The sequence below is a fragment of the Eleutherodactylus coqui genome, chromosome 8 (assembly GCF_035609145.1).
Source record: "Eleutherodactylus coqui strain aEleCoq1 chromosome 8, aEleCoq1.hap1, whole genome shotgun sequence".
Classification (NCBI taxonomy): domain Eukaryota; kingdom Metazoa; phylum Chordata; class Amphibia; order Anura; family Eleutherodactylidae; genus Eleutherodactylus; species Eleutherodactylus coqui.
The window spans coordinates 38187706-38214595 of NC_089844.1; the positions used below are offsets into that span (position 1 = coordinate 38187706).

Genomic DNA, 26890 nt, shown 5'->3' on the forward strand with positions numbered 1-26890 from the left:
GCGCTCAATGGGGCCGGCGGCAGCAGCGCCGCCCCATTGAGAACATATACTAAAGATTGTTCTCCTCTGCCACAGCTGTGGCAGAGAAGAACAATGTTCTCCCATTGAAGTCAATGGAGCCGGCAATACAGCTATTGAATGACAGCTGAGAGCTGCCTCTGATTGGTCACAGTGCTCAGCCAATCAGAGGCAGCACTAACTCACCCATTCATATATTCATGAATTGGTGAAAGAGAGCTGCCTCTGATTGGCTGAGGGCTGTGACCAATCGGAGGCAGCCCATTCAGCAGGCGGGGATTTTAAATCCCCGCCTGCTGAATACTACAGAAAGCAGTTCAGGAGAACTGTCGGCTGGACGCGGCCGAACTCCGGCAGCTGCAAAAAGGTGAGTATATATATTTTTTTTTATTTTTTACACTTTTTTGCATGGTTTTCAGGGAAGGGCTTGTATTTTAAGCCTTCCCCGAAAATTCATACAGCGCTTGCCAGCAGCCCATTGCTTTCAATGGAGCCGGCTGTATTGCCGGCTCCATTGAATTCAATGGGTGAACATTGTTCTTCTCTGCCACAGCTGTGGCAGAGGATAGCGGGCAGCGCTTGTGTGACCGAGCCCTTTCGGCTGATAACACTGCTAGCAGCGTTTTTTTCAGCCGTGACGCTGGCCTCGGTCACGCGATTTTTTTGGAGCACAATCCGTTATGCGATCCGCAAATCGCACGAAAAAAATAAAAAATTTTTTTTTAAAAAAATCGCCTGTGTGACTGAGGACTAACGGGGTAATAGAGCTTTCCTCAATTAACCTATCCTTCCTCTCTATTGTTATCACTTCCATAAAGCATTACATTCATACATAAAGTTTCATCTGATTCCAACAATTCTTTTTAGTATATTATCATTTTTTTGCCAAGTGTAATACTGGTGCCCCTCTGCACCCCCACAGCCACATCATTGTAGGGAGGGTCTGTATATCTTCCACCTCCTGGGGCACATCTTTTTCCAGATATCCAGTGCAACAGCTCATCATTACAAGAACACAAGAAGATGGTTATTAAAAGTTGTCAGCTTTAATTTAGATGGTTTGTTCATTATAGACACATCTTCATCCCCATCACAATTAACCCTTTAAGCGATTGTCCAAGTTACATTTTTTTTTAAATTAGTGTTCCACATGCCCAAACATAATAAAACATCCTATTTTCACCTCTACCAGCCTCCACTGGGACAGGCTGCTGCAGCCAACCACAGACCTCAGCATTTGAGCGCCAAGTGATCCGATTGCTGCAGCAGTCTGCAATGTCCTGTTCACAGACTGCCTCTGCAGCTTGTACACACCGACCCAGCGCAGACTACGGAGGGGAGCTTGGACATGTGAGAAGTTGGGAGATGGAGAATACCGGCTTGGACTGTCCACAGGGGAACAGGTGAATCCCATGGTTGGCCCCCCACCCCCTGTATGAGCTGCACACATATTGGGTAAATGGGAATCTACCAATTCCTGCCCGCTGCATTCTCCATATACTTCAGTGGGGACAGAGCCACATGCGAACGCAGCCACCTTTCTAGTGAAGTATATGGGGAATGGAGCGGCAAAGACTTCGTGAAGAGGGATCAGGTAATATTTTGCATATAGTTATATAGTGGTTCCCCTGCATATATTTTCTTGGTGGGCCTTAGGCACCCCAGTCCAACACTGGAGAATAGGCTGTTTTATTATGTTTGAGCATTGGGACTAGTAATTAAGTAGAAAGACAAAAAAAACAAAACACTGACAACCCCTTTAAGTGCATCACATGAATTCAGTTCATGATTATCAGGTTAAATAAGTCTCAAAAGCATATAACACAGGTCGTGCGATCCCATCTTGTCCGGTACATAAGTATGTATTACACACGCAGCCACACTTCTTATCCTCGCATTCCCAAACATATCATGTCCCTTGGGTCCAGCCCCTTTGGTGCGCTATGCCCCTCCCCGCACGGGTTCCAAGAAGCAAAATAAAATTAAGAAAGTCTCATTCCAGTGTAGTGCAGAATATGGGGGTCCCCTGAATCTGTCAGGATGGTAGAGCCCTCCGCAGAGAAAAGGTGCAGTGTGTCAGGTGGTAAGCTGGTCTGTGCTCCCCTCAACCCCCCAGCCAGCGATGGTAACAGAACTGTAAGTGAATCCGTTCTCAGAACACACCTAGTGAGAAAAGCAAGACATTCAGTAGGCAATTCATGGGCCGCACGTCATCATTAATCAGCACTTGATGAGGAGGGTCTACTGAGAAATCAGCGCTGCCCCAGCCGGTAACAAGACGAGATGCAGATACTGAAGATCCCGTTTATTGATGCCCCTCGTTAGGGCGCTATAACACAGCCTTGTTAATGCTCGAGCAAGTTCAGCAATTATCTGTAAAATGGGAGTGCTGTGCTTGTGTAATAGCGACCCTACTAATGACTGCACTCACAACTATCTGTCCAGATCCACTAAAGCTGCCCATGCACAGCCCACTACCCCATCTGCAGAATCAGCTCACTGTGTAGGTGTACTGCCATAGCTAGAGATAAGCGACTGTCAGGCCAACATTGTGATGCTTATCTCCTCTCAGAGACAACTCGCACTTTAATGCCGAAGACCTTGGTGGTAGAAAATCGGGCCATCTTGATTGTTAGGATCCCAAATTCCTTTAGAATGGAAAGCTGGGGTTACACTACATTGTCACCCCTGCATTGCACCATACCCTTAGGTGATAACGTGCTTCCTCCACGAGTCTGCTGCAAGCAGCAGCAACATGGAAGGGATGACCTAAACCTCTGGGGAGGTCCATGACTAGCAACTCAGAGGTAGTCTGCAGCAATACTGACAAGGCGATCTCCTAATGCACTGCAAGTCATCTTATTATCAGCTGGGTCAAGGAACGAAAAAGATAAAAGGCAACATTGTGAACTTTCCCTTTAAGAAATTGTGGGTTAAAACATATTATATGCAAAAGGACAGACTTACCCAAAACATGACTATTGGCAAAAAACCAAGGCAATGCCATAGTGGCACCACCAGAAGGCATCATTTACAGTTTAGATACATAAATATATACACACTTCGCGGTTTTATATTTGGCAGCTTAGTGGGAGACCCGTCCCCGATCTCCATAGTGGCAGCATAGAGATCAGCTATAGGAGGCAGTGCGGAGCAAGGGAAGATGCCGCCAAAAGGACAAAGACACATAGTTGTATCCCAAGTGGCTTTTTGTGCAGGCAATGCTCTGCTGGTTTAACCCTCTAGTTGCCGGCAGACAAGCACTACAATGCTCTGCAGCTGTAAACTGAGATTTTCCTATGCTGCACAATAGATTAAAAAACGATAATGCAGGTTCAATGATAAGACACAAGAAACACTAACAGATGTAGCATCTACTCTTCTTTTTATCAACTTTCTCTTCGTTTTTTGGGCTACCCCGTCCCGCTCTACTTCCTTCAGTTTCCTCTGACGTCTCTCTTTGTGCTCTTCGACCTTCTGCCTGATACAGCTGGTCTGCCCCCTGGTGGCGTCGCAGCTGATCTGCCCCCTGAGGTTGACTTCCTTCCCCCCTGTGCTGCCTCTCCGCCTCCTGTGTCTGTCCTCTCCCCGTTCTCGCTTTACTCCGCACACCTGCTCGGTGTTTTCCTGCGGCTTCCATTTCCGAGAGGCTGTAAGCCATAGCCAGCTGCAGATCCTCATCTTCATCGTCGCTGTCTAGTACCACGTAGGTTGGGGACGCTCTCTGGCCGTTGTGTGGAGTCTCCCTGGTGGTCCGGGTGGTGGTCGGAGTTGGCACGTTTTTCTGGTCCCTTTTGCTCATTTCCAGCGCAAGAGCAAGTTCATCTTCTACTCCTACAAAAGTGAGAGACATGCGGGGAAGGATCAGCGGTGACCAATTCAGGTTATGATATAAATACATATACATCACCGTTAATTAAAGGGTCGTCTATCAGTGCACTTTAAGGGAAAATGGGGGAAACCCTGCAAAGAATGACCCTCATTCTGAAGCACCCAACCCCCTCCACCTCCATCTAAGGGATGCGGCGTAGTGCTTACCTCCCCCTGAAGCACGGTGTTCCGCTCGCCCGGATTGAGAAGGGTTTCAACAGGAGGAACTCTGATCAGTCAGCTAATTGTCAGGGGGCCCACAGAAAGAAAAGCAGTTGTACATAAAACAGCCCAGCATCGCTGTGAAATAAGCCACTAGGGGGCACCATTGGTAGTAGCTGAATAGAGTCGGTTTCAGTTTTATCCCCTTAGTGGTGGACTCATGCCTTCTCCCAATTGTTCCCCCGTAGTGACAGCCCTTTTCCTACAACTGCTCCCTACTAACAATGGCCATGTCAAGTCTCCCAATTGCTCCGCCCCTAGTTGCAGCCTTGTGCAGACTCCCAATTGCTCCGCCCCCTAGTGGCAGCCTTGCGCAGTCTCCCAATTGCTCCGCCCCCTAGTGGCAGCCTTGCGCAGTCTCCCAATTGCTCCGCCCCCTAGTGGCAGCCTTGCGCAGTCTCCCAATTGCTCCGCCCCCTAGTGGCAGCCTTGCGCAGTCTCCCAATTGCTCCGCCCCCTAGTGGCAGCCTTGCGCAGTCTCCCAATTGCTCCCCCTAGTTGCTGCCTTGCGCAGTCTCCCGATTGCTCCTACCCAGTGGTAGCCTTGCGCAGTCTCCCAATTGCTCCCCCTAGTTGCAGCCTTGCGCAGTCTCCTGATTGCTCTTACCTAGTGGCAGCCTTGTTCTTTCTCCCAATTGCTCCTAGTTGCAGCCTTGTGCAGTCTCCCAATTGGTCCCCCCCTAGTTGCAGCCTTGCGCAGTCTCCCAATTGCTCCCCCCCCCCCCTAGTTGCAGCCTTGCGCAGTCTCCCAGTTGCTCTTACCTAGTGGCAGCCTTGTTCTTTCTCCCAATTGCTCCTAGTTGCAGCCTTGCGCAGTCTCCCAATTGCTCCCCCCCCCTAGTTGCAGCCTTGCGCAGTCTCCCAATTGCCCCCCCCCCCTAGTTGCAGCCTTGCGCAGTCTCCCAATTGCTCCCCCCCCCTAGTTGCAGCCTTGCGCAGTCTCCCAATTGCTCCCCCCCCTAGTTGCAGCCTTGCGCAGTCTCCCAATTGCTCCCCCCCCCCCCTAGTTGCAGCCTTGCGCAGTCTCCCAATTGCTCCCCCCCTAGTGCCGGCCCACATAAAGCATAGAAGTTGCAACACCATATATGGTGCAATAACATTTTTCTTTCCTTTATTTCTCCATGTTCATTAAACCAGTAACGTTCGGCGCCCCGGCCGGCCTTTGTCAAGCTGCACATCATGATTTGATTGCCTCCCCCTGGTGGATGTATTTTGTGTGCTGCTGGTATAAACCCCTTACCTAGTGGTGGCCTAGTGAGGCAACCCACAAAAATAAAAGGGTTTGCACATACAAGATTAGCTTCACTGTGAAAGAAGCCATTAGGGGGCACAACCAGTAGTAGTTGAATGGGAGTTGAATAAGTCCACCTCCAGTTTTACGCCACTAGTGATATATGCTCTATTCTGTCTCTCAATTACCCCACCCCCCCCACCCCCCACCCCAGTGACAACCTTGTTCCATCTCCCGTTTGCTCCCCCTAGTGTTCGTCTTGTTCAGCAGAAAATGTAACGATAAGAACACTATAATAACTACATAATGACAGGATTACCTCTCTGAAGCCAGGGGAGGAGCTCTCTGGGGTCCCTCGTTGGGCTATCTAATCTTTCCTTTTTCTCTATTGCTATCTGCTAGCAGCCAAGGCTTTCCTCTTCTGCTGCGGTCATCTTGTTGCTAATATTAGCTACTTTAACCACTTCAGAGCTGCCAAACTATAAATGTCCTGTGGTCCTAAAGTGTGTAAGGAGCTCAGAGCCGAGTCAGAGGATTCTGTGATTGCTGCAGTTAACCATTTAGGTGCCACATTCAAAGCTGACCGCATGTCTAAACAGTCAGAGGGAGAGAGGGAGGAAGAGACACACACACACACGACACGTCCCCTCCCGCAGCGCAGTTGGAGGGTGCCTATAGGCTGTTATCGCAGCCCGGAGCCTACTGAAAACTCCCAGGGTTGCCATGCATAGATGCTTTGCAAGTCCTGCCTACTGCAGCGCTTGAAAGGCAACATCAAAAATCACTATACTTTAGTGTTGCAAGTTCAAGTCCCCTGTGGGGACTAAATAAAAGTCTAAAAAGGGATCTATTAAACTTTTATTTAACAGCCAAAAATAGTTTTAATCCTTTAGTGGCACGCCCAGAAAATCTCTGGGGCTTGCTGCACTGACCATACAGTTAAACCCCGGAAGATTTCTGTGGACAGCTGTAGTACTGAAATGTGCAGAGCACTGAGCTGTCATCTGAAATCTTCCAGGGTTTTTACTGCATACTTGGCGCAGCAAGCCCCAGAGATTTCCCTGCCATAATAGCAACTGTCAAAGTAATACAGTACTTTCGAATACTTGCGAGATTAACCTCTTGCCTAACTCAGTTGTCAGGCATATGCCAGGAGAAAAAAAAATGTAAATTTGTCTCCGATGCATGCCATGCAGCACGCAAGAGCGGCTCGGGCCTCCCCATTGAAATCAAGGGGCAATGATAGTTGTCCGCTGCCACTGTTGTAACAGGAATGGCCGAGGATTCCTTCACCCCCGGTGAGAGTCCCCTCAACACTGAACACTGACATTAAATTTAATGAATGGTCACAGTGCTGAGCCAATAGCAGGCAGCACTCGGCCAATAACAGGCAGCGCTTAGCTGTCATTCAATGAATCGCTGAGCGCTCAGCCAATCAGACACCATGCTTTTGAGCAGGCAGGGATTTTAACCCCTTAATGACACGGCCTATTTTGGCGTTGAGGACCAAGCGATTTTTTGGTATTTTTCCATCTCCATTTTTCAAAAGCCATAACTTTTTTATTTTTCCGTGGACGCGGCCGTATAAGGGCTTGTTTTTTGCGTGGCGAGCTGTAGTTTTTATCGGTGCCATTTTTGGGTACATAGACAATATCGTAAAATTTTTTAATTTTTTTTTATGATAACAGGGAGAGAAAACGCATCAATTCTGCCATAGATTTTTTTTTTTTTTTTTACAGCGTTATTCATGCAGCATAAATGACACACTAATTTTTTTCTGCGGGTCGGTACGGTAACAACGATACCAAAATTGTTATATTTTTTTTTAGGTTTTTACACTTTTTTGCAATAAAACCCCCTTTTTTTTGGAAATCTTTTTTTTCCTCTATAGCTGCATTCAAAGTCATGTAACTTTTTTATTTTTTTATGTACGGAGCTCTATGAGGGCTTATTTTTTACGAGATGAGCTGTAGTTTTTATTGGTACCATTTTGGGGAATGTACGGCTTTTTTGATCACTTTTATTGCATTTTTTGGGAGGCAAAATGCTAAAAATTAGCATTTTGCCTCTGTTTTTTAGCGTTGTTTTTTACGCTTTTTATCGTACAAAATAAAAAGTGTGTTCAACTTTTTGTACACTTCGTTACGGACGCGTCAATACCAAATATATGGGGTTTTAATTTTTTTTCCCTTTTTTTTGCTAATATTAGAAAAAGCATAAAAAAAGGGTTTTTTTAAAAATTTTTTTTACATTTTTCTTTTTTTACACTTTTCTTTTCTTTTTTTTTTATACTATTTGAGTCCCTCTGAGGGACTTACAACACTGTGCCTATGATCGCTGTTATAAGGCATGGCAGAGCTACTGCTCTGCCATGCCTTATCGCTTATACAGCGATTATAGGCACAGGCAATACAGGACGCCAGTGTCTGGCGTCCTGTTGCCATGGCGACAGGCCGGGCTCTCGCGATGACATCGCGAGTTCCGGCCGGAGACACAGAAGGAGCGCGATCCCTCTGTGAACTCTTTCCTTGCCGCGATCTACTTAGATCGTGGCAGGGAAGGGGTTAACAGCGGGCGGCGCATCTCCGATGCCCCCCCCCCCCCGCTGTTGCAGCGGGACGCCGGCTGTGACTGACAGCCGGCTCCCGCTGCGGGATAGCGCTGGATCTTATGTGATCCCGCGCTATCTCCAGGACGTACAGGTACGCCCTGTTGCGGGAAGTACCAGGCTGCCAGGATGTACCGGTACGCCCTGGAGCGGGAAGGGGTTAAATCCCCACCGGCTGAAAGATCTTCAGAGCAGTGCACTAAGACAAGCGGCAAGACTCGTTGGACCTGGACAGCGATGGAAAGGTGAGTATATATATTATTTTTTATACAGGCTAGGGAGGATTTTTAGGGTACCATTTGGAGAGTTGAAAAATATATTATATACACACTGAGACGGTGACCGGCAAGGTGCTGGAGGGCAGGTATATTTCGCCTAGGATGCTCTCCTATGCTGCTTTGGGGAGCGCTTGGGCAGATACGTGCCACCGAGCAGCCTGGGCTCGGTGGAGGAAGCCGGCAGTATAGTGTTAGTAGCATTAAACTACTAACACGTTGTAGTAAGTAAGTGGCTCGAAGCCGCATAATCCGGGCCGGCTTTTCCTGGAGTGACCAAAGTGAAGGGTGGGATGGTCACTCCCATGTACCAGGTGGGGCTGGTACCAGGCCTTATAAAGCCTGGTCCTACAGGGCCTAGGGAGAGAGCTGAGACCTTTGCAGGTCTGAGAGTCCTGGCTGGCTGTGTGCAGGAGCCATTTGTTACCAGTGTATAGACAGGGACGCTCCATGTATAGTAAGCGCTCAGACGAGCAGGATTTATGTTATGTTTGCCTGATGTTAAGGCCTGTATTTTGCTTTTGTTTGCTTGGAAATAAACCCAGGCAAAGCCTGGACTAAAGACTTTATCGCAAGTGTCACTGTCTCTAACTGCTTATGCCCAGGTTGCTACCGATCCTAAATGCTAATCCCTCACAACACACAAACTTTTTTTTAACACATTTTAGGGATGATTTTCAGGGAAGGGCTTATATTTCAAGCCCTTCCCCAAAAATCACTGCTAGGGTTGCCTGCATCCCATTGCTTTCAAAGGGGCCTGGGGCTGTAGCATCATACCTCCTAAACTATACTAAATATTTTTAAAAACATTAAACTCCCAAATTCAGGAAAAAAAAATCATAGAATTTAAATTGCTAATTTAAAAAAGTCACATTTTTTAACCCGTATTTAACTAAAAAATGCGCCACTTAAGTCGTTAAATTGCATTGTTAAAAAACCTGACCTGTTTTTAGTTTTTTTTTTCAATAGGAAAAATTGAAAGGTGGAAAAAAAAGTTTTACAATTTTTAACCCCTTCAGTGGTAGGTTTATTATTACAATGTCATGCGTCACAGGTCAGGTTTTTTAATGCAATTTAACCACTTAAGTGACGACACACACACACACACACACAGAAGGTCATAATAAGGATGGAATGCCGACTCCCAAAAATTTGTACTACAAAATGATCAAAAAGATGTATGCAATCTAAAATGGTATTGAGAAAAAAACTACAGCTCAGTCTACCAAAGAAAGGGCAAAATGACGAAAACAACAATGTTAAAAGTTCTGGGTCTCAGAATATGGCAAACGAAAGCTATTTATGTTTAAGAAAAAAAAGGGGGGGGGGGGGGAAGGGGAGTCTTTACTTTTTAGAAATAGAAAAAAGCCCGACTATATAAATTCGACATTGACCCGTCGAACAAAGTTAATGTCAACTTTATTTTACTGTGAACACTAAAAACTAAACCCATCAAAAATGGTACAATTGCCAAAGACGGCACAGGTCGAAACGTTGTGCATGATGGAGGGATAAAAAAGGACTTTTCTATCTTTTTGCATCACTTATTCTTTGGAGATATTGGGGACTAGATTGGGAGTTTTTGGTTCCGACTCCTTAGTGGCTCTTCTGCATATACGGATGGGCCTTATCATAATCTGCTGGGATTAAGGGTGCTGCTAACTATACTTCACCAAAAAAGAAGAGCAGAACTGGCTCATTTTCAAGGGCATGGATTGGGAGAAACACCAGACCCTTCTGTCCTGGATGGCACCATAATGGGGGCCCAATTAAGTTTTCGCTATCGGGCTCCATATCTATGTATGCCACTATGTGGTGGTATAGAGAGCTTTAGGAGTTCGTACCAAATATCTCTGGCCTTGGTGAAAGTTTTAATCATAAGATTGTCGGTGATACTGGGTGGTTATGGGTTAAAGGAGGGTTTCCAGCACACATCCTCAGGATGTGTCATCAGTAGTTGATCCGTTGAGGGGGTCCATTGCTCATGATCCCCGCCAATCAGCTGATTGAAGGGACAGCAGTGCGCAGGTAAGCACTGCTGTCATTTCAGTCAATACCAGGAACAGCGCTGTTCATTGCATAGTGGCTGTGACTTGGTATTGCAGCTCCATCCAATTCACTCAAAAGGGACAGAGCTGCTTTCAGGGCACGTGACGAATGTTCATGACGTCACTGGCCTGAGAAGAGGCCACAACACTCATAGCCTTAATCTTATGAAGAAAGGTTAAGAACCTCAGATAATCCAGCACTTTTTTCCATTACAGAACAAGCTATACATTTTTCTGGCCAATAGATAATCCAGAATCTCCCATAACCTCTCTCCCTGCCAGGTGCCATTATAATGTAGAACCTCAGATTTGTCGTGTAAAACCATAAACTGCACTTCTGCAGAGCTTCATCGCCACCTAGTGATAAAAAGTGGGTACAGCAAATCTCAAGAGGTTCTCAATACAGAAGCTTAGAAGTTCTAAATCCTCTAGTCAAACTGTTAACGGCGAGTATTAAAACATTAAGAGACACCGCAAGACTTCGGAGAACCGGAGAGTGCACAATGGTCCTTTATTACAGCACATGGAGACATTCTTGTTCAGAAGCTTACGGTCGCCTCTCCCAGTCCTTACCGTTCACCCGGATGGACTTTAGCTGACCGTCCTCCTCTACCTCTACCCGTTCTACACCATTTTCTACTGTCCTGTAAGGAAGATTATGCAATTATTAAAAATAATGACATGGTGGGCGGGCGGCACTCATTAATACACACAGCGGATATATACACTACCAACCCGTTATTGGAGGTACGAGGCATGCTGGGCCTCAGGTTTTGAGAAATTCCACTTCTTTACGTGTTAATATTCACTATGCAAAAAGTTTGCATTACTGATCTTAACTTATTACAGCATGCAATATACTCCATTCACAAGTCTGGTAAAGTGAACAGTCAGCGCTTCGAAGCAAATCAGCTTTCTATGGGATTATTCGGATTGCCAGACTGGAGTCGGGAAGGAATTTCTTCCCTTATAGGGAAAACTGGCTTCTACCTCATTGTTGTTTTTTTGCCTTCCTCTGGATCAACATTGGGGTGTAATAGGCTGAACTGGATGGACATATGTCTTTTTTTGGCCTTGCATACTATGTTACTATATGAAAACCACCCGCAGTGATACAACACTGAAGCAGAGCTGATTGACGAGACGTATTTGGTTACGGTTCCAGAAGGAAGCTTACCTTTAGAAACAGGGCTTTAGTATTTCCCATACTGTAGTCTTAAGCTTGCCGACTGGTCTGCTCTGTCTCTGCAGTCTGAAGTATATCCCATAACACCGCCCCTCTCTGCCTCGGATATGGATGAGGTTGGAGACGTTGAGCGAAATTTCATGCATTCACTTTGTACAGGCGCAGATAAGTGCACTGAATCTGCCCACAAAAGGGTTAAATGATCTGCACATGAGCCAGTCCGTGATCCCCCAGCGCATGTGTAACATCTGAATCACTTTGTGGAGGACATCTCTACACGCAAGCAGATAGGGGGCAGCGTTCTAGAACACACTCTGGCAGCAGAGACGGTCCAGGCTGCCTGCTGTCAGCAAGTATTAGCATACGGTGCAGAAAATTTTAGAAACCCTATTCGTAAAGGCATGCTTTTTTCAAGAAGCAAAATTAAATTAGTTATGCAATCGGCTCAACTTCATTGCTGTGGGTGGTTTTATATGCTCTGAAGTGCCTGCAGGTTCCCTTTAACCCCTTAATGACGCGGCCATTTTTCTTTTTCCATTTTCGTTTTTTCCTCCCCCCTTTAAAAAAATCATAACTCCTTTATTTATCCATCCACATCACTATATGAGGGCTTGTTTTTTGCGGGATGAGTTGTATTTTTCAATGGTGCTATTTAAAGTATCATATAATGTACTGAAAAACTTTTAAAAAATTCTAAGTGGAGTAAAATGAAAAAAAAAACGACATTTCACCATCTTTTAGTGCGTCTTGCTTCTACGGCGCACAAATGGCAACAAAAACGACATGATAACTTTATTCTATGGGTCGGTACGATTACTACGATGCCAAACTTGTTTAGGTTTTTTTTTTACTATACTCCTTTTTTTTTTTAAAAGACAAAATTTTTTTCAATTATTTTCTGACGTCATTTTGTGCATGCAATAACTTTTTTATTTTTCCGTCGATGTAGTTGAGCAAGGTCTCATTTTTTGCGGGATGTTCTGTAGTTTCTGATAGTACCATTTTGGAATACATATGACTTTTTGATCGCTTTTTATTGCGTTTTTTCTTGGAGACAGGTTAACTAAAAAAGTGCATTTCTGGCGGGTTTTTTTTTTTCGGACGACGTTCACCGTGCGGGAAAAATTATGTGCTAGTTTGATAGATCGGACTTTTACGGACGCGGCGATATAAAATACATATTTTTAATTTATTATTTAGATTTTTTAATAATAGATATGGCAAAGGGGGGTGATTTAAACTTTTACAACTTTTTTTTTTTTTCAATTAAAAAAAAACTTTATTGATTCTTTTTTTTTACTTTACTTTGAAGTCCCCCTGGGGGACTTTAAGATGCAATTCTTTGATCGCTCCTGCAGTATGACGTAATGCTATAGCATTACGTCATACTGCTTTTTGACAGGCAGCCTGTGAAGCCACCCCACGGGGACGGCTTGATAGGCAGTCTGCTAAGGCAGCCCTGGGGCCTTTCATTAGGCCCCCAGCTGCCATGATACGTGCATGGCTCCCCCGTTCTCACCGCGGGGGGGCCGTGCGGGACCCCCAAACAGCGTTCGGGGGATTTAAAATGCCGCTGTCAGAATTGACAGCGGTATTTAAATGGTTAATAGCTGTGATCGGCCGCGCGGCCGCCCGCGGGTGTCAGCTGTTATAAACAGCTGATGCCCGCACTGTATGAAGAGAGGTTGCCACGCAACCTCTCTTCATACATACCCCGACGCTCCATGACGTATCGGTACGTCATTTGTCGTTAAGGGGTTAAGAGGAACCTGTAATGACCTTTGAGCCTCAAAAGCTACTTTATGGGGCTCAAGGTTCAGGAAATGGGGAGTGCTGTTTGATCCTCGCCCATTCGTATGCGCACACAGCGTGACTCTTCTCAATCCGGTCTGTGCATGCACTCTCCCATCGAGCATGCGCAGAAATTGGGCTGAGAGGAGTCATGCTGTGTGCGCGTGGTCTTCGGGGGGACACAATGTGCAGGAACTGGGCGCCTGGTGAGTACCAGACAGCGCTAGGCGGACTCCCTGTTCCTTGACCTTTGAGTCCCATAACATAGTTTCTGAGGCTCAAATGTCATGACCGGTTCCCTTTAACTGCATTGTAATGTTAAATTTGCCCCTTAATAGCTTAACTGAGATCTCATAATCCATTGTAGGGGGTGAACTGCATTGTGGGAGAAAATAGTTTTTCCCAGATTCCACTAGCATACTGCATCAGAATGGGTCTGTGATGATGGAGCGCAACATATGTGCGCAGATACTGAACCAGCAGAGCATGAAATGAATTATGAGCTAGCCGTAGGGTGGCACAGGAATCAGCTGCTCCCATGCCCAAAGGGCTCCACCGCCACATGACACCGGTATTATAAATGACACGTGGCAGGTGGGGGGGCCCCCCGAGTGCAGATCTTGCATTGGGGGATAGGATCTTCCGATTACATCGGCAAGTAGAGCCATGTACGAGGGTGAGCTCACCTTCTGGTTGTTATCCTCTTCCCGTTGACAATGTTGGTTGTGGTAGAGACAGAGCAAACGTTTCCGGTCAGCCCAAACTGATCACTTCCGAAAGACGAAAAGGAGGAGAAAACTGTAACAGAAAAATCACATCAGCTTATTAGGATTAAAATACAAGCGTGATGTTAAAGGGATTTTCTGCTTGCTGTCAGTGAAAGAAAACGTGTTTACATTCCGAGGCTGAAAACCTGTCCTGGCCTTGTCCTGTTCACACAGCAGGTGGGTTTGTTACAATGTATCAGTAAAGACAAAGATTTGTGCTGCTCACAGAAGAATCTATGTAACACATTCACTGAGGACCTGTTCACACAGTGAATCTCTCCATGAATTTGATGCATCACTTCTTGGAATCAGCCGAGTCAAGAAAGGCCATACAATAACTGCAAGTGCGAATTGCAGCAGAAGAATGCGGATTTCTGCCATGCGTCAATCGGATCAGCACTGGATTTTTGCAGCACACGTTTCATTGTGTGAACGAGGCCTTCGTACTGTAGCTACGTATCATCTGCTGAGTTCATGGCTCCCACAAAGTGCTGACATTTAGGGGATGGATGGATGGTAGTTTACACTTAGAACGTTACTTCCTTCATACTTGATCCCAGAACACATTTGGGTTTCTTCACACATCACGATCAAGTCCAAGTCTTAGACGTATTCTTCTGCAATTGCACAGCATGTGTGAATAAGCCTTTACTTTAGGAAATATGGTTCAGATTTACCTCTGTCTCGGGGAAAGACATCTGTAAAGAATGGTGCTGAGCGGGTGTGACGCATCTCATCGCTGTGCATTCCATGGAACAGGAAGTCATCACCTGAGAAAGACAGAAACCGGTAAGGAATTATACGTAACACAAGGTGGCGCTGCGAGTTTCGTTACACTACCCATTACATTGGTCTTGCAGTAAGTTTTTATCCCTGGTGCACCATCATCAGTAAATCTCCTGATCAAGGTGTTCACTGCCCCCCCCCCCCTCCTCTTAATGTTGCCCCCAAGAGGCATAAGACCAAGAAAATTCCCTTGTGCCTTTTTACATGAGGTCACATGGAAATCATGCCGGACAGCAGCAAATAACCTCTGACCGTTCTGTGCCTGCAGCTCCTATGCAGAACTGTGTGTCTCTGCAGTTACAGATTTTATCTGCCGAATGAACTGACATGCTGGCGATTTCAAAATCTGCATTGCAAGTCAATTTCAAGGGGTCCGAAAAGTCTTCAGACCCTTTCACGTTATTTACATTTTTTATGTTGTGACCTTGTGGAGGTTTTTTTTTTTAAAATATTCACATTCTCCCCATCATTCCGTACTCGGTACCCCATAATGACAAAGGTGACAACAGAATAGTAGAGATCTTTGTACATTTTTTAAAAATGAAACGCTACCATTTTGCACTGACACAAGTATTCCCACCCTGTACTCGGCACTTGGGTGAAGCTCCTCTGGCAGTGATTACGGCCTCCAGTCTTCTTGGATGATGCCACAAGGTTTGTACACCTGGATTTAGGCATTTTCTGCAGATTTTTCTCCGGCTCGGTCAGGTTGGATGGGGGCCGTCTGTGGAGCCATTATCAGGTCTCTCCAGAGAAGTTCCATTGGGTACAAGTCAGGGTCTGGCCGGTCACTCAAGGACATTCAGAGTTGCCCCTAAGCCCTCCTGTGTTGTCTTTGCTGTGAGCTGGGGGTCATTGTCTTATTGGAATGTGACCCTTCTGCCAGGTCTGAGGACCCTTGTGCTCTGGATAAGGTTTTCATTAAGAATATCTCAGTACTTTGCCCCATTCAGCTTTCCATCAACCCCGACCGGTCTCCCTGCTCCCTCCACAGCATGATGCCGCCCCCACCAGGCTTCACTGTAGGGTTGGTATTGGGCAGGTGATGAGCGGCGCCAGGTTTCCTCCAGACAAAATGCTTAGAATTGAGGCCGAAAAAACTTCAATCTTGGTTTCATCAGAGCAGAGAATCTTTTTTTTTATTTTTCCACAGTCAGAGTCTTTAGATGCCTTTTGGTAAAACTGCAGACAGCTTTCATGGTCTTTTACTGAGAAGTTACTTTTAGGATCCTCTACCATAAAGCCCAGATTGGTGGAGGCTGCAGTGATGGTTGGCCTTCTGGAAGTTTCTCCCATCTGCACACAGGATCTTTGGAGCTCAGCCAGAGTGACCATTAGGTTCTCGGTCACCTCTCTTACCAAGGACCTTCTCCTTGATTACTTAGTTTGGTGGGTCAGCAGCTCTAGGAAGGGTCCTGCTTGTTACAAACTTCTTCCATTATGGAGGCCGCTGGGCTCTTTGGAACTTTCAGTGCAGCAGAAACTTTTTTGGAGCCTACTCACTCTTTTTTCACTTTGTCATTATGAGCTATTGAGTGCAGAATGATGGGGTTTTCCAGCCCCATGAGGATAACCTGATTTTTTTTTTATATTAGCACAAAGCCACATGATAATGTAAAAAGAAATAGTGAAAGGTCTCACTGGAGGCGTTAGTAGTCACTGTGAAGGAAATACATTTATACAAGTCCTGAGCTCAGACTCAGTTTCCTGCCAATAGAATTCCTTTTATCTTGTCTTCTGCACCATCTTCTTGAGTTTCTCAGCTCCTCAGGTTTCAAGGAGATCAGCGAACTTACAGCACAATAATTCCAATAACAATAATAGAATATACCTTATATTAACCTACCAAAGAAATCTGAGAAAGGGTCTTGGCCACCGAAAAATTCTCGGAAAACGTCCTCAGGGCTCCGGAATGTATAGGTAAATCCGTGGTATCTGGGGTTGGATCTAGAAGGTTCTGCAAGGAGGAAAAAAATTTCAAATAAATGTAAATAGAATTTTAAAAACAATAAAAAATTCTGAAATAGAATTTAATTAATACTCTTATACATAGGAGGCAGTATTATAGTAGTTATATTCTTGTACATAGGAGGCAGTATTATAGTAGTTATATTCTTGTACATAGGAGGCAGTATTATAGTAGTTATATTCTTGTATATAGGAGGCAGTATAATACTAGTTATATACTTGTATATAGGAGGCAGTATTATAGTAGTTATATACTTGTATATAGGAGGCAGTATTATAGTAGTTATATACTTGTATATAGGAGGCAGTATTATAGTAGTTATATACTTGTATATAGGAGGCAGTATTATAGTAGTTATATACTTGTATATAGGAGGCAGTATTATAGTAGTTATATACTTGTACATAGGAGGCAGTATTATAGTAGTTATATTCTTGTATATAGAGGGGCAGTATTATATTAGTTATATTCTTGTACATAGGGAGCAGTATTATAGTAGTTATATCCTTCCATTATATAAGGCACTTGTCAGACCTCACATGGAATACTGCGTACAATTCTGGTCACCGGTGCTCAGGAAAGATGTCACAGTGCTTGAGGGGGTTCAAAGAAGGGCAACTAAACTAATACATGGAATGACGGGACTGGAATACCCCGAGAGGTTATCAATATTGGGACTATTTACTCTAGAAAAAAGAAGGTTAAGAGGCGACCAAATAACCATGTTTAAGTACATGAGGGGACAATACAAGGATCTCTCCCGCGATCTGTTTACACCCAGGACCACGACGGTAACAAGAGGACATCTGCTACGATTAGAGGAAAGTAGGTTTCATCACCAACATAGAAGGGGATTCTTTACTGTAAGAGCAGTTAGACTGTGGAACTCTCTACCGGAGGAAGTGGTGATGGCAAAATCCATAGAGGAGTTTAAAAGGGGACTTGATGTCTTTCTGGAGAAGGATATTACAGGATATAAATATTAGGTTAAGTGTCAATCCTGGTATATAGGCAGGTAGGAACTATTAGGGGTTGATCCAGGGAACAGTCTGATTGCCATTAGGGAGTCGGGAAGGAATTTTTCCCCCAAAAGGGCTAATTGGCTTCTGGCCTTGGGGTTTTTTGCCTTCCTCTGGATCAACACAGTAGGATAGACAGGCTGGACTAGATGGACAATGTCTTCATTCGGCCTTACATACTATGTTACTATGTATAGGAGCAGTATTATAGTAGTTATATTCTTGTACATGGGAACAGTATTATAGTAGTTATATTCTTGTATATAGAGGGGCAGTATTATAGTAGTTATATTCTTGTACATAGGGGCAGTATTATAGTAGTTATATTCTTGTACATAGGGGGCAGTATTATAGTAGTTATATTCTTGTACATAGGGGCAGTATTATAGTGGTTATATTCTTGTACACAGGGGGCAGTATTATAGTAGTTATATTCTTGTACATAGGGGGCAGTATTATAGTGGTTATATTCTTGTACATAGGGGGCAGTATTGTAGTAGTTATATTCTTGTGCATAGGAGCACTATTATAGTAGTTATATTCTTGTACATAGGGGCAGTATTATAGTAGTTATATTCTTGTACATAGGGGCAGTATTATAGTGGTTATATTCTTGTACATAGGGGGCAGTATTATAGTAGTTATATTCTTGTACATAGGGGGCAGTATTATAGTAGTTATATTCTTGTACACGGGGGCAGTATTATAGTAGTTATATTCTTGTACACGGGGGCAGTATTATAGTAGTTATATTCTTGTACATAGGGGGCAGTATTGTAGTAGTTATATTCTTGTGCATAGGAGCACTATTATAGTAGTTATATTCTTGTACATAGGGGCAGTATTACAGTAGTTATATTCTTGTACATAGGGCCAGTATTATAGTGGTTATATTCTTGTACATAGGGGGCAGTATTATAGTAGTTATATTCTTGTACATAGGGGGCAGTATTATAGTAGTTATATTCTTGTACACGGGGGCAGTATTATAGTAGTTATATTCTTGTACACGGGGGCAGTATTATAGTAGTTATATTCTTGTACACGGGGGCAGTATTATAGTAGTTATATTCTTGTACATAGGGGCAGTATTATAGTGGTTATATTCTTGTACATAGGGGGCAGTATTATAGTAGTTATATTCTTGTACATAGGGGCAGTATTATAGTAGTTATATTCTTGTACATAGGGGGCAGTATTATAGTAGTTATATTCTTGTACATAGGGGGCAGTATTATAGTAGTTATATTCTTGTACACAGGGGGCAGTATTATAGTAGTTATATTCTTGTACACAGGGGGCAGTATTATAGTAGTTATATTCTTGTACACAGGGGGCAGTATTATAGTAGTTATATTCTTGTACACAGGGGGCAGTATTATAGTAGTTATATTCTTGTACACAGGGGGCAGTATTATAGTAGTTATATTCTTGTACACAGGGGGCAATATTATAGTAGTTATATTCTTGTACACAGGGGGCAGTATTATAGTAGTTATATTCTTGTACACAGGGGGCAGTATTATAGTAGTTATATTCTTGTACACAGGGGGCAGTATTATAGTAGTTATATTCTTGTACACAGGGGGCAGTATTATAGTAGTTATATTCTTGTACACAGGGGGCAGTATTATAGTAGTTATATTCTTGTACACAGGGGGCAGTATTATAGTAGTTATATTCTTGTACACAGGGGGCAGTATTATAGTAGTTATATTCTTGTACACAGGGGGCAGTATTATAGTAGTTATATTCTTGTACACAGGGGGCAGTATTATAGTAGTTATATTCTTGTACACAGGGGGCAGTATTATAGTAGTTATATTCTTGTACACAGGGGGCAGTATTATAGTAGTTATATTCTTGTACATAGGGGGCAGTATTATAATAGCTATATTCTTGAACATAGGGAGCAGTATTATAGTAGTTATATTCTTGTATATAGGGGGCAGTATTATAGTAGTTATATTCTTGTACATAGGGGCAGTATGATATTCTTGTACATAGAGGCAGTATTATAGTAGTTATATTCTTGTACACAGGGGGCAGTATTATAGTAGTTATATTCTTGTACATAGGGGGCAGTATTATAGTAGTTATATTCTTGTACATAGGGGGCAGTATTATAGTAGTTATATTCTTGTACATAAGGGGCAGTATTATAGTAGTAATATATTTGTACATAGCAGTCAGTATTATAGTAGTTATATTCTTGTACATAGGGGCAGTATTATAGTAGCTATATTCTTGTACATAGGGAGCAGTATTATAGTAGTTATATTCTTGTATATAGGAGGCAGTATTATAGTAGTTATATTCTTGTACATAGGGGCAGTATTATAGTAGTTATATTCTTGTATATAGGAGGCAGTATAATACTAGTTATATACTTGTATATAGGAGGCAGTATTATAGTAGTTATATACTTGTATATAGGAGGCAGTATTATAGTAGTTATATACTTGTATATAGGAGGCAGTATTATAGTAGTTATATACTTGTATATAGGAGGCAGTATTATAGTAGTTATATACTTGTACATAGGAGGCAGTATTATAGTAGTTATATTCTTGTATATAGAGGGGCAGTATTATATTAGTTATATTCTTGTACATAGGGAGCAGTATTATAGTAGTTATATCCTTCCATTATATAAGGCACTTGTCAGACCTCACATGGAATACTGCGTACAATTCTGGTCACCGGTGCTCAGGAAAGATGTCACAGTGCTTGAGGGGGTTCAAAGAAGGGCAACTAAACTAATACATGGAATGACGGGACTGGAATACCCCGAGAGGTTATCAATATTGGGACTATTTACTCTAGAAAAAAGAAGGTTAAGAGGCGACCAAATAACCATGTTTAAGTACATGAGGGGACAATACAAGGATCTCTCCCGCGATCTGTTTACACCCAGGACCACGACGGTAACAAGAGGACATCTGCTACGATTAGAGGAAAGTAGGTTTCATCACCAACATAGAAGGGGATTCTTTACTGTAAGAGCAGTTAGACTGTGGAACTCTCTACCGGAGGAAGTGGTGATGGCAAAATCCATAGAGGAGTTTAAAAGGGGACTTGATGTCTTTCTGGAGAAGGATATTACAGGATATAAATATTAGGTTAAGTGTCAATCCTGGTATATAGGCAGGTAGGAACTATTAGGGGTTGATCCAGGGAACAGTCTGATTGCCATTAGGGAGTCGGGAAGGAATTTTTCCCCCAAAAGGGCTAATTGGCTTCTGGCCTTGGGGTTTTTTGCCTTCCTCTGGATCAACACAGTAGGATAGACAGGCTGGACTAGATGGACAATGTCTTCATTCGGCCTTACATACTATGTTACTATGTATAGGAGCAGTATTATAGTAGTTATATTCTTGTACATGGGAACAGTATTATAGTAGTTATATTCTTGTACATAGGGGCAGTATTATAGTAGTTATTTTCTTGTACATAGGTGGCAGTATTATAGTGGTTATATTCTTGTACATCGGGAGCAGTATTATAGTAGTTATATTCTTGTACATAGGGGCAGTATTATAGTGGTTATATTCTTGTACATAGGGGCAGTATTATAGTAGTTATATTCTTGTACATAGGGGCAGTATTATAGTGGTTATATTCTTGTACATAGGGGGCAGTATTATAGTAGTTATATTCTTGTACATAGGGGGCAGTATTATAGTAGTTATATTCTTGTACATAGGGGCAGTATTATAGTAGTTATATTCTTGTACATAGGGGCAGTATTATAGTGGTTATATTCTTGTACATAGGGGGCAGTATTATAGTAGTTATATTCTTGTACATAGGGGGCAGTATTATAGTAGTTATATTCTTGTACACGGGGGCAGTATTATAGTAGTTATATTCTTGTACATAGGAGGCAGTATTATAGTAGTCATATTCTTGTACATAGGGGCAGTATTATAGTAGTTATATTCTTGTACATAGGGGCAGTATTATAGTAGTTATATTCTTGTATATAGGAGGCAGTATTATAGTAGTTATATTCTTGTACATAGGGAGCAGTATTATAGTAGTTATATACTTGCACATATGAGCAGTATTATAGTAGTTATATTCTTGTACATAGGGGGCAGTATTATAGTAGTTATATTCTTGTACATAGGGGCAGTATTATAGTAGTTATATTCTTGTACATAGGGGCAGTATTATAGTAGTTATATTCTTGTACATTGGGGGCAGTAGTATAGTAGTTATATTCTTGTACATAGGGGCAGTATTATAGTGGTTATATTCCTGTAAGTAGGGGCAGCATTAAAGTAGCTACACTCTACCAAGTTGCACAAGATTATTTTCTGAATTAATTTGAAAGTTACATAATTACACAAGTTCTTATTATTTGTTCATTTTTATTGCTACGCGCTGCATTCTTGAAAAAAGAGATAAGGAAACTTACCGGGTCCTGGGAATCCATCTTTACCATAATGATCATAAGTTTCACGTTTTTTCACTAACAAAAAAAAAAGTTACATATTACGAAGAATATTCACATCTAAATGTTTCAAGAACATTTAAAGTAGTATTTCAAATCAGTTGAGTGTGACCATCGGCCTTCACCAATCTCTAAAACAATAAGCCCTGCCGCCTGTTCTCCTTGGCACAACCCCAGCTGAAGTCATTTGAATAAAAAATATAAACATGTTTAGGAGTTAATGCAGTTTAAAGGAGAAAAAATAAATTTCATATTTTTGCAAATGTCATTTTAAAAGCAGGTTTTTTTTTCTATAGTGCACATGAAAATCAGAATTTACACCCCAAAATGGATCCCCCAGTTTGTCCGTGTTCAGTAACATACCAATTGTGGCCCTAATATTATGTCCGTACGCACAATGGGGCCCAAACCAAGAGCATCAGCCGGTGGCTTTCAGAACAGACATTTTGCTTGAAGGTGTCTCAGGCCCCATTGCCCATTTGTAGAGCCATTGAGCATCCAAAACGATAGAGAATCCCCACAAATGACCCCATTCTGAAAACTAGACCCCTTAACAAAGTCATCTAGGGGTGTACTGCATATTTTGACCCCACAGTATTTGAATGAATCTAAGCAAAGCAGAAGGAAAATATTATGATTTTCATTTTTTTGGCAACTCTGTCATTTTAAAAACAGGTTTTTTTTTTGTACAGTGTATATAGGAATGAAGACGTTCACCCCAAAATATATCCCGCCTCACACAAATAGGAAGAACAAAAAAGGAGGGATGTTATCAGGCTCCGCCCCTTCAGGCCCTCTATTATAACACTATGCATTAGTTTTGCCCAAGGTATAACTTAATAAATGTGCACTGTGGAAGTTTCAGCCACATCGCATTCACGTTATTTCAGGACAGATCCATTCCTTGTTTATGGAAAGGGGGCTTAAAAAGTGACAAATGCTTCTCGATTGTCCTTTGCTGTCCCCCACACAACAGCAGAACACCTGCCAATAAGAGGCAGAGGTGTCAGGAGGGACCGCAGCTCAACTCTATCAGGCCAGGAGATCTGATATATGTACAGCAGATACAGGGCCAGTTCCATACCATCTGATAGCACCTCATAGGCCTCCGCAATGTTTTTAAACTTCTTCTCTGCAAGCTCCTTGTTATTTGGGTTCTTGTCTGGGTGCCATTTGAGCGCCAGTTTACGATACCTGAGGGGCAAGAGAGATACAAAACAGGATTCACCAAAGATTTAGTGACACCAGAAAATGAAGATGTTACCAAATTATTTTAAAAGCAATTCTACAAAAACCTCTAACAGATTCAGATTTATATTTAATAACGTAGGGGCAGTATTATAGCAGTTATATTCTTGTACATAGGGAGCAGTATTATAGTAGTTATATTCTTGTACATAGGGGGCAGTATTATAGTAGTTATATTCTTGTACATAGGGGGCAGTATTATAGCAGTTATATTCTTGTACATAGGGAGCAGTATTATAGTAGTTATATTCTTGTACATAGGGGGCAGTATTATAGCAGTTATATTCTTGTACATAGGGAGCAGTATTATAGTAGTTATATTCTTGTACACAGGGGGCAGTATTATAGCAGTTATATTCTTGTACACAGGGGGCAGTATTATAGCAGTTATATTCTTGTACACAGGGGGCAGTATTATAGCAGTTATATTCTTGTACACAGGGGGCAGTATTATAGCAGTTATATTCTTGTACATAGGGGGCAGTATTATAGTAGTTATATTCTTGTACATAGAGGCAGTATTATAGTAGTTATATTCTTGTACATAGGGGGCAGTATTATAGCAGTTATATTCTTGTACATAGGGGGCAGTATTATAGCAGTTATATTCTTGTACATAGGGGGCAGTATTATAGCAGTTATATTCTTATACATATGGGGCAGTATTATAGTAGTTATATTCTTATACATATGGGGCAGTATTATAGTAGTTATATTCTTGTACATAGTGGCAGTATTATAGTAGTTATATTCTTGTACATAGGGGGCAGTATTATAGCAGTTATATTCTTGTACATAGGGGGCAGTATTATAGCAGTTATATTCTTGTACATAGGGGGCAGTATTATAGCAGTTATATTCTTGTACATAGGGGGCAGTATTATAGCAGTTATATTCTTGTACATAGGGGGCAGTATTATAGCAGTTATATTCTTGTACATAGAAGCAGTATTATAGTAGTTATATTCTTGTACATAGGGGGCAGTATTATAGCAGTTATATTCTTGTACATAGGGGGCAGTATTATAGCAGTTATATTCTTGTACATAGAGGGCAGTATTATAGTAGTTATATTCTTGTACATAGGGGGCAGTATTATAGCAGTTATATTCTTGTACATAGGGGGCAGTATTATAGCAGTTATATTCTTGTACATAGGGGGCAGTATTATAGCAGTTATATTCTTATACATATGGGGCAGTATTATAGTAGTTATATTCTTGTACATAGGGGGCAGTATTGTAGTAGTTATATTCTTGTACATAGGAGGCAGTATTATAGCAGTTATATTCTTGTACATAGGGGGCAGTATTATAGGAGTTATATTCTTGTACATAGAGGGCAGTATTATAGTAGTTATATTCTTGTACATAGGGGGCAGTATTATAGTAGTTATATTCTTGTACATAGGAGCAGTATTATAGTAGTTATATTCTTGTACATAGGAGCAGTATTATAGTAGTTATATTCTTGTACATAGGGAGCAGTATTATAGTAGTTATATTCTTGTACATAGGGGGCAGTATTATAGTAGTTATATTCTTGTACATAGGGGACAGTATTATGGCACTTCAATTTCTGTACATAGGAGACAGTATTATAGTAGTTATACAGAAAGCAGAATTAGTGCAATTTTACACTCTTCCACAGAAGACAGCAGTTAGAACAATAAATGAATGGGCTTGTAAAACAACTACTTGTTGAGTTACAAATGTGCTGGAAACAATAGTTACTTCCATACCCACAGTAAAACATTAACCAGCATGTAGATGATGTGCCTAAGTGTTGTATCTGGATGTTGGGCAGCCTATCGTGAGATATACATGTCTGACAGATTTACTACTTAATTACTAATTATGAAAATGCTGTAGACTTACGCTCGTTTAATATCATCCTGGGTGGCGTTTCGGGGAACTCCGAGGATTTCATAGTAATCTGCCATGATTAACAGAAAATTATCTGGAAAGTAAGAGAAGGGATAAGCAACGTGTTATTTTGTATATATACACACATCCAGTGGTGAAGCAGATACAGAAATAGTGGATGACAGAAGCTCTGAATTCCCCTCCTCGTCCCACCAGGCAGCCATATTATTTAAGGAAACAGAAAGCACATAGATGTAATTCCAGAAGTATCCCCAGGTATTAGTCACTGGCCATTGGCCCACATACAGCTCCTCCTAAGAGGTGATCTAGGCTTAACAATAATTAGATGAAGGAATTGCAAACTTACTAGTTGACTCATCAAAAGTTGGGTATACAGATGGCATATCCAATGTAAAAAGGCTCACAAGTCATAAAATACACACAGCATTGGAAAGTCCCCAGACACTTTCACTTTGTTACCATTTTGTTAGGTTGTAGCCTGAGAAAAAAAAAACATTTTCAAGTTTTCCCCGTTATTCTGCACTCGATACCCCATAATGACAAGTGATAACAGAATGCTAGAAAGTTTTTGTACATTTTTAAAAAATGAAAATAAAAAAAAATTGAAATCCATTAAGCACTGATACAAGTATTCCCACCCAGTACTCCGCACTTGGATGAAGCCCCTCTGGCAGTGACTACGGCCTCCAGTCTTCTTGGATGATGCCACAAGGTTTGCACTCCTGGATTTGGGGAATTTCTGCCATTCTGCCCTGCAGATCCTCTCCGGCTCTGTCAGGTTGGATGGGGGCCGTCTGTGGAGCCATTATCAGGTCCTCCAGAGATGTTCAATTGGGTACAACTCAGGGTCTGGCCGGCCACTCAGGGACAACTCTGTGAATGTCCTTAAGCCCCCCTGTGTTGTCTTGGTTGGGGGCTGATGGTCATTGTCTTGTTGGAAGGTGACCCTTCTGCCAGTCTGAGGTCCCCAGCGCTCTGGACCAGGATATATTCATTAAGAATATCTCTGTACTTTGCTCCATTCAGCAATGGCCTCCAGTCATCTTGGTGTGATGCCACAAGGTTTGTACACCTGGATTTGGGCATTTTCTGCAGATCCTCCCCAGCTCTGTCAGGTTGGATGGGGGCCGTCTGTGGAGCTATTATCAGGTCTTTCCAGAGATGTTCAATTGGGTACAACTCAGGGTCTGGCCCAGCCAATCAAGGACATTCACAGAGTTGTCCCTAAGCCCCCTGTGTTGTCTTGGCTGTGAGCTGAGGGTCATTGTCTTATTGAAAAGTGACCTTTCAGCCCAATCTAAGGTCTCGTGTGCTCTAGATCAGGATTTCATTAAGAATATCTCTGCACTTTGCTCCATTCAGCTTTCCACCAACCCTGACCGGTCTCCATGTCCCCCCCACAGCATGATGCTCCACCACCGGGCTTCACTGTAGGTGATATTGGGCAGGTGATGAGCGGCGCCTGGTTTCCTCCAAATGTAATGCTAAGAACGGAGGCCACAAAGTT

General features: G+C 42.6%; 1 protein-coding gene across 2 annotated transcripts; it reads right to left on the minus strand.

The window, feature by feature from the left end:
* Positions 1 to 1042: 1042 nt before the first annotated feature.
* On the minus strand, positions 1043 to 25485 carry DNAJB2 (DnaJ heat shock protein family (Hsp40) member B2). Of its 2 annotated transcripts, XM_066575514.1 has the most exons (9): positions 25375 to 25479; positions 23334 to 23443; positions 22214 to 22267; positions 16649 to 16759; positions 14694 to 14786; positions 13936 to 14047; positions 10846 to 10916; positions 3631 to 3852; positions 1043 to 2181 (listed from the first exon to the last, which is right to left on the minus strand). In XM_066575514.1, the coding sequence occupies exons 1-9, from the start codon at positions 25437 to 25439 to the stop codon at positions 2171 to 2173; spliced, it is 849 nt and encodes a 282-aa protein (XP_066431611.1). In that variant the 5' UTR covers positions 25440 to 25479; the 3' UTR covers positions 1043 to 2170. The 2 variants fall into 2 exon arrangements, with proteins under 2 accessions (XP_066431611.1, XP_066431610.1); XM_066575513.1 differs by lacking the exon at positions 1043 to 2181 and having other exon boundaries at positions 2188 to 3852; positions 25375 to 25485.
* Positions 25486 to 26890: the final 1405 nt, after the last annotated feature.